The following is an 8633-nucleotide window of genomic DNA, read 5'->3' as shown; positions in this document are numbered from 1 at the left end:
ACTGTTTTTTCTTTAAAAGCTCAAGCAGGATACATAATTTTTAAAAAAGTCTTGTTTTAGAAAACCCTCTTTGGTTCCTTCATACTCTACTTGTTAATGATGTAATACAAAGACAAGAAGTACTAATGTCCCTTAGATATTTCTACGTGAAAACAATGTTAAGAACGTAGTTGTGACTTTTGCATGATGCTCTTCACTCTTGGGATAAGAGGGACAGCTAGCAGCATTTTCAGGCTTTTATTTTCCAGGTGTTTCAGCCAAGTACTCAAAAGGTGAGACACACTTTTATCTAACTGGCCATGGGAAGCTTGTGCTGCCCTTTCTTCTTTGGTCCTTCCTACTTCTGTTCACCTTTATTACCACATATTATGACGCAGTCTAGTTCATTCTCAGAGCCTGCAAACTTTTCCAGTATTGAGTGGTCACACTGCTGTCTCAAGACTGGTATTTTCATCTTTATATACTTGACCAAATCTCTCATGGCATACCTAATCTGAGTAGAAGCATGGAATAAAATCAATCAGTAACTGATAATTATTCTAATTGCCTAACTCCTGGCACAGATTCAGCTGGCTACAGTGCTCCTACAGGTAGGCTAGGTAGGATTTTGTCAGTAATTGGGAGAGCCTGTTCCTTCCCTGCCCCCTGTCACTGCTGGTGGATGAAGGGCTTGAGGGCTACCTGGCTGCTGGGCTGGTTTTATAGTTACCATTTTGCCAGAGATGGGCTACGGAGCAACCTCCCCTTGCAATTATGCAGGTAGATCGAAGGAAAGGGGTAACCTCATTGAGAGCTGCACATTTACTGTCATGCAGCTACTTCCACCAGGGAACAGAAACAGCAGCCATGTGAACTGTGGCCCCGGGTACAGGTGCACGGAACCTTCAGGAAACCTTCAGGAAAAGCATCTGTTCCTCAGAACCTGCAGGTATTCCATGCCAGGCAGTCACTCCTCATTAGCTAGTTGTTGCAGAGGAATTATGGACAGAGAAGGGCACAAGACAGAAACAAACCTAACTGTCCAAATGTCAGCTTTCTACCTTTAAAAATAATGTCAATAAAAAGTTACCTAACAAATTTATTTCTAAAATGCTATATTACGTATAGCAAGAGCACATCAATACGACAAAGTACCACTGTTTGGAACCAATAACAACATGTTTTCTATGAAGGACTAAAAGCAGCACATTTCAGAGCAAGAAAACTTCAGTACGTCTGTACAAAAGGAGGAAGATCAGTAAGGCACTTCTCTAAGGTGGTGACAGTAAAAGCACCAGTATCCTTTGAGGCAATACAATAGTAATGAAAATGTTAACTTTAAACATACTTACTATGCAAGACAAAGGCCTGGATGCTCCTAGGAGCAGCTTGTCATAACACTGGTCTAAGCCAGAACAAAACACAGCAGCATAGTACAAGACTTCGTATTTTACCTTTTTGCCAGTATTGAGGGAAACTAACAAAGTCAGGTGAGGAGCAGGGCAACAGAAGAACCTCCTCCAGTACGTCTGACTTGTCGCGAGTTCTTTACTAAAGCAGTAACGCTCACTTTGAAAGGGCACAGCCCTTGTGACTGGGCACAGTTCCAGGCTTTGCCCCTTACTAGAGCCGCCTGAAACTTCTGCCCAGCAGCAACCAGAAGCCACCAGGCCACCACACATGCTGCTCTCCAGCCTCACCAGAAGAACTTGCAGGTCTGACATTCTCCACATAAGCCAACAGGCAGGGGTGAAAAATCTTTGTAACCACAATGCTTTGGTGCTGTTGCAGTCATCTTTAGTGATACTTTCCCTAGGAATTCTTGTTTCCTATATCGTTTTGGTGTTCAGGAAGACTATGCTTACTGGAACTGTTCTAAAAGGTAAAAATTTGACTTGGCAAAGTAAAATATCTATAACTCAAAAAGTTAGGCAGCTTAGAAAATGGGCAAGTTCTTTTCATTCTGATTCATCCTTTTGCCAGCCCTCTTTTTCTAAAAATCATCTACTAATTTACATAATTTCTACATGAGAAAATCTAGAACTTTTTCTTAATTTAGGATTTACTTTATTAGCGTACTAACTCTATTTGAAGCCACATGTTAAAAAAAAATCTTTGGATGTGCTGTGTGCTAGCAGTCTTTAAACTTCCAGTGAAACAAATATATTAATTTCCAGTAGTGAATATTTCTCTATACTACAGCCCATAGATCTATACCCACATACACATTGCACTCCTGTCCTTATTAAAATAAGCTTTGGGGTTTAGCCCTTCTCTCAGTTAAAAAACCAAACCTTCTAAAAATAATTTAAAATTATGCTTCTTGACTATTGTGGATTAACTACTTACTGACACAACTGTAACTCCATGGGGTCTCTCCCACTTTTCACTTTTCCATCTAGCCTGAGGCACACTACCACGCTCCATCTCACATTGAGTTGTGATGATAAAAAATAAAAATAAGGTTGAGAGATACTTCAGATAAGTCTTGGATAGGGAGGTGAAATCATTCTGTTGCTTGTTCTTTTAAAATTGCAAAGAGAAGACTAAACTCTCATTGTCGATCCTGTATCCTTCAGAGATGGTGGTGGCAATTCTAGTGTGTGGAATAGTGGCCAATTTAAACATCATCTTTGGTTTTTGGGGTTTATAAAACCAGCGGTTCCCAGCACTGTGTTAACTTTTCTTCATTGACTGTGTTGACGACGACATGTTCACGATCATATTGTGCGCCCCCTGTAAAGAAATATTTCAGATAGTGTAGATTATCTCTGAAATAAGAGAGACACTCTAGGTTTCAGGGCAACTCCAGTAGTGCCAGTGTACATAGTTTCTCTCCTGCCCAAGGCACTGAAAAGACAAACTCATTTTCATCACTACCTCCCTTGGGATTAATTTTGAAGCAGGGGAGCACGCCTGCTCCCCTCCACCCCTACCCATTCAGTAACTCAGCACCTCGGCTTTTTCAGCCTGGAGGGGAAGGAAACACTGAAAGTCAGTCAGGCAAAGCTCCTTTAAGACTGTCACTTCCCAAAAGTCCAACTTGCATGTCCCCTCAACAGCTGTCAGTTGTCACTTTGCTCCAAAGATGACGCTTATGTGATGAAATAAGTCCTGCTGCTAAAAGACAATAGAAGCATGGCCACTAGGGACAACGTCTGGTACTCATTTAACCGTTGTAATCCTGTATTATGACCAGCTGAATCTCAAGTTGCCATACACAGACTACTGCCTCAAGTTCAGCTGTTTCTGCTGGCAGCTGAACATACCTGAATGCAAAATAGAACCTTTTCCTAGAGGGGCTCGCTACTCACATGATGCAATGCCAAACACATTCCCATAGAAGAGTATCATTAGCATTCTGACTTAAAGAAACCTGGAAGCAATGTTCAACTAGAAAAGTCAGAACTGATGTTTTCTTCTCAGATCCAAAACATACTGCAGGAGTGGAGGACGCACGCATCTCCTGCAGTAGCAGGTACTCCCACTGGAAGCAGCCACCTGAACCAACCATTTACACAGAGCACCGGGACACACCTTCAGTCAGTCTTCCATTCTGCACCCCTACAGCCTCACCCTGAATGAGCAAAAGACAATACCCGGCAGGTGAAAGCTTGCAATGAATGTAACCAATACAGATTCTAGCGGATCTCAGAAAGAAATAAGCAAAGCACCCGGAGTTCTGAAGGGGAAGGCACATTTAAGACCAACTCTTTGGTACTGAGGAAGTAGAAGGACCTTGGGTGTTCTCTACTTCAGGAGATCAGGTGAGGCTTTCTGGTGCCACTGTCCCAAATTGGAAAGGTCTGAGAAGGTTAACAACATGATTTCTGTCCTTGCCATCACCAGGAAATTACTTAAAAGCGGTAGAGATACACAATAAAAATACTTTCAAAGTTCTTCAGAAAGAGGGGCAAAAGAAGGGAATAGCAGATCAAATACTCCCACAGCAAAAAAATCTTAATTGGCAGCTACAAAAAGATAACACAAACTACATAGCTCAGTTGGCACTGTGGGTGCAAAAAGTATTTTGTGAGCAGTGCCTGACAGAATGAAAACATGTTATAATGGGGAAAAAAATGGGATTTTTTTCAGTGGAACAAAAGACTTTTAAAGTGGAACTTTGATAGAGCGGATACTTTGATAGATCACTGCTCTGGACAAGGCTGTGTGCTATGCCTGTACATCCACGAGGTGGCATTGGTAACTGCAAGGTTGAACAATTCCAATCGTTTGCTGAAGAACTCGGCGGTGCTCAGTTTGTGGTCAAGAACGGATGGCACAAACAGGTAATGTTCCCACACAGATTAACGTTTTTTAAACTAGGAGTGCATCTATACTTTCATAACCAGACCTGTCCACTGTGAGGTTCTTCAATTATAAAATGCAGAATTACATAATTGCTTTTAACATGATTAACTGAAGACAAGGCAGCATAATAGTATTGCTGCTTGTTTGGTGCAACTCAGCACTGACTTTAGAAAAAGTTATTGCAGTCATTGTGACTAAAGACACTCCCTTGAACTGGAACCTTTGATAAGTTTATGATTAATCATTCCCAGTTTTTTATGGCAGCAAAGAGAATTTGTGAGTATTTGTGCCGGTGCTGTCAGACATTAGGTAACCCTTTCCTCACAGTTCTGATGGTCTTGTCCTTTGTAGTTCTGAAGTGATTACTTTCCCCACCTGAAAATGCAGCATTAAGTAAGAACATTTGATTATGCTAATTCTGCTAATTGTTCCATTTGCTGCCTTCTAAAAAGGTGAATCAAATGGCTGTAAAAAAAGTGAATATAAAATAAGCACCACGTGTGCACAGCCCTTAGGCTGCTATGGCAGAATCTCCTGTTTGCAGTAAAGGCACAGCCATTAATAAACGAATAAAAAAACTTGTTGCATCTAATCACATCAGCATACAAGCTTGCCTTTCCTTTCCTCATATCCTTTGGCTATTGCATCTACAACTACTATATAGGAAAATATGCTCTATACAAATTAAAGTCAATGAGAAGCTAGGATTTTCTTGCTTCAGCATTTTAAATAATGATGTTCACATGACCCACTGCCACGTAAAATTAACCGAAGATGGCTACAGCGAGTGGACACTGGGAATACAAGATAAGCAAGTACTGTGAGTTATTAATCTCTATGTAGAAAAATGAAACAAAGTCCTAGGGCCTGTATAATTTAGAAGGTCACACTAGCTAATCGGGTCTTATGTAATTCTAGATTAAAGTACCTATAAGACCATCCTTAATTTATAGGCACATTAGTGCCTATCCCACTGTAAATACCATGTAATTACAACACAATGTAATGAGATAACACATTTGCTTACCTTTGATATCTAAAACCAGCTTGGGTTTCATCTTGCTATAAATCCTGCCATCAGGACTAATATGCCAATATTGTTTGTCTTCGTTCCGCTCAAATGACAGACCAAGTTTAGAGCCAGGTGTTATAAGATTTCCAACAATTGTCAAGCAGCAATCCTCTGCCATCTGTATCAGCAGAAAGGCAACAGCAATTATTCAAAAGGCCTTAATTCTCATATGCACCGTTGTTGAAAATGGATAGGAGGGACGTCAGCGGGTGAGAACAGAATCTAGAATCTGCTTTCCCTAAAGGAATGTATTTTTGCCCCAAACTAAAGACTACTTCTTTTTCTTTTGTCCCTGTTTCTGCTGACATTCTCCAGCAGTGGCCAATAACAGATGCCATGGGAGATTACACATACTCTGCTCTTGTATGCAGTACATTCCTGCTAAACCCTCCCAGTCTACAGCAATTTCCAGCTCAGAGGATTTTCCATGCAGAGCTGGTACCTTTTATATCTGGACGGTTTCTGTCCCATATGTGAATTTGTTGCCCACTTCCCAATCAATGTAACCTTTTCACACATACACCCTTCTGTATCACAACTTTCTGTGGCAAGCAGTTCCACATCTTAACTACTACTATTTTAAAATAATTTGATAGGCAACTCTGGTTTTATTTGATGCTCTCCTTATCTCCCTTTCCCTCCCTTATTTTAAGGGATGTCTTGTCCACACTGTTTTTGCAGAGACTTCAGTCCTATCATTCCTCAAACTGTCCCCTTTGCAGGCTAAAAAGTCCTAGCTGTTTTGTCTTCCTTGCATAGAAGCCCCCATCTCATAGGCTCATCCTTTTTCGTTCTTTAATCATTTCTAGTTCTGCAATAACCTTTCAAGATAATAGACATAACTATACAGTATCGAGTGTACAAAGGTCACGGTGTATCTCAATAATATTTTCTTCTTTGTCCTGTATTCTTTTGCCAGTCTTTTGTATTATTTGATTTCAAAACTCTGCAAATGTCTTTATGGTTAAAAAAACTGGCAGAAGTCAAGCTTACTTGAAAAGGAGATTAAGGCTGTATTAACAGCAAATTGCAGTTCATTCTTCTATGTGAACAGGGATTTTCAGTAGATCGCTATAAGCTGCCTTTTAGCTTCTGAACAGACTTCAGTACCAGATTAACCAGACACTCATCTGCCCTTGTTGATGTGGCCCTAAATCATTAAATACACAGTTTGGAAAAACTAGTAATTCTTCCTGTCGCAAGCTGGAATTGAAGTAAGTTCTGCAGTTCTGAAATTCTCATCTGTGTCTAAAAATGTTCCCTCGTGGGACTCGGAAGACTCTAAGCTTACACATGACATCCACTTTTGGCCACTCCTTCACCCATCTCCAGGAAACTCATGAAGAGTGAGGAGACCTGAATTCATATCTACTATTCATACCTGTTTCTGAGAAAATGAGCAGAATGTCTTCAATATCCTGCTTGCTGGTTATCCTACCTACCTAAACCAGACCTTGCTTGAAAACCTCACACATACCTCAATATGCTGTGACTCAGTCAGTGAGATGACCTAAGCTTACAGGAAGAAAGGCACAAGTTCTTCCAGTGACCTGTCTGCCAATGTGCATGTGTCTACCTATGAGTTTAATTTTCTTTTTTTAAATGCAGTGAGAAACAATTCCTTGTACAAAATACATTTACTGCCATTCAAGAGAAAGATGGCAGAGCTCTGTAAGAGTTCAGTCATTTAAGTTCAATGTTGCCGGCTTGCACTCCGCACTAAACTACTGACAGCTATACAGCACCACCTATGTATCTTCTGTGCATAGAAAATACGCTTTATGAACTACAGAGACAGGGACTAAACCCAAGAGCATCCATCCAGAGCCAAAGAATACCACACTGTCTCAATATGAATATGTTCAGTGAAATGTCCAAGAGGCACTGTCAAGAGAGGTCTTTTGTATGCGATATTAAAGTTTTTGGCTTACATTGCATCACTTTGCTGTCTGCATAAATCCCTTTTACTACTGCATGTGTCCTGTAAACATGTCTAAACAATGTCTTAGCTTATTAACAGTAAGATTCTTCCCTCCAGCATAGATGACATAGTTATAAATGGCTCCTTTGAAGTTATACAATCCTATAGAAAGAGTTCACATAATTCTTTGCAGTCAAGCTGTTTAACAGTATTAAAGTAACTTAATTTTCTTTGGCTGGCATCCCTACCTAAGACTCTAAGACTGTTCATGCTTAAACATTATGAACTGTGCATACTTCTGCTCACCTCAATGACAATTCACACATGATTAATTTTATGGACTGTGAGAAAAGTAGGACTTCATCTGGAAACTTGTACAGAGAAATGGAACAGGGATGAATTCAACAAATACAGGGATGACCAGAAAAACAACCAACCAACCCAAACCAAAAGAATAGCATTTTAGCTTTAAGCTTGCCTGAATGCAGAAGAGGATAAAACCTACATTACATTAATGGACTTGCCACAAGGCCTGTGTAGTTGAAAAGATTATCAGGAAGGGTTTACATTTTAAAAAGTGTCCCCTGCTTTGACACTTTTGTGATATTTTCACTGGAGAAAGAGGGCGTGAGAGTGGAAGGAGCTCATGAAGAGCAAGACAATGGTCTTGTGGTGTTGATTGTACTTATAAGGCTACTGTTCTTTAGGAGAAAATTAGATCATAACGAAAATCTCTCAAAATTTCAATTGCATCAGAAAAGGTTATCATACAAATAGTCTGTATCACCTGAAAAAGCCAAAGCTTGATTAAAAAATAAAACCAACAACCCCCTATGAAAAGATGATACTGCAGTTGAAACTGAATGAGACAATAAAATAATTTAAGATCATACAGTAGGAATTGAATTCAGAAAGCCCTACTATTGGAGACAAAAAGAAAAAAAAAATCACATTGAATTTCAATCTCACCCGGCACTTTATGAATCCATCCTGATAAACCCAGATTTGATCATCTGAGTCTGCATCTTCTGCAACCTGTATTCTGAGAAGATTCAGATTGTCTAAGTTTCCATCAGCTGACATGAATTTTCCTGTTCCCTTGTTTCGCAGCCTGAAGTACACACGTTTCTGCAGAAAACAACAGAACTCTTTAATCAGTCTCAGAACACATCCTGCTCTAGTTAACTTCAGAGCAATTACTGTTCAGTGCTGAACTCTGGGCCTCCCTCTTTCTTGCAGAGAGCTTAACTTTACTAGTTTAGAACTTTGTGAAGTCCATAAACGTCTAGGAGAAGCCAAGCTTGGAGAACTCACCATTCTGCATGGAGAGTTATAGGCTTTCCTGTGCAC

The 8633-nt window shown here is 40.1% G+C and overlaps 1 protein-coding gene across 2 annotated transcripts in view; it reads right to left on the bottom strand.

Annotated features, from left to right (window-relative positions):
- Positions 1-1569: 1569 nt before the first annotated feature.
- Positions 1570-8633, bottom strand: part of LOC138717803 (beta/gamma crystallin domain-containing protein 1-like) — a 98596-nt gene continuing 91532 nt past the window's right edge. For both annotated transcript variants that reach the window (XM_069851647.1, XM_069851646.1), the window contains exons 21-23: positions 8253-8411; positions 5318-5480; positions 1570-2715 (exon numbers count right to left, since the gene is read on the bottom strand). In XM_069851647.1, the coding sequence (XP_069707748.1) occupies positions 2627-2715; positions 5318-5480; positions 8253-8411 (411 nt within the window). In that variant the 3' untranslated portion in view covers positions 1570-2626. The remainder of the gene's footprint in view (positions 2716-5317; positions 5481-8252; positions 8412-8633) is intronic.

This window comes from Phaenicophaeus curvirostris, chromosome 2 (assembly GCF_032191515.1).
Source record: "Phaenicophaeus curvirostris isolate KB17595 chromosome 2, BPBGC_Pcur_1.0, whole genome shotgun sequence".
In the NCBI taxonomy this organism is placed as follows: Eukaryota; Metazoa; Chordata; class Aves; order Cuculiformes; family Cuculidae; genus Phaenicophaeus; species Phaenicophaeus curvirostris.
Note: the sequence above shows the minus strand (reverse complement) of the source record. Positions and strands in the feature narration are given on the sequence as shown.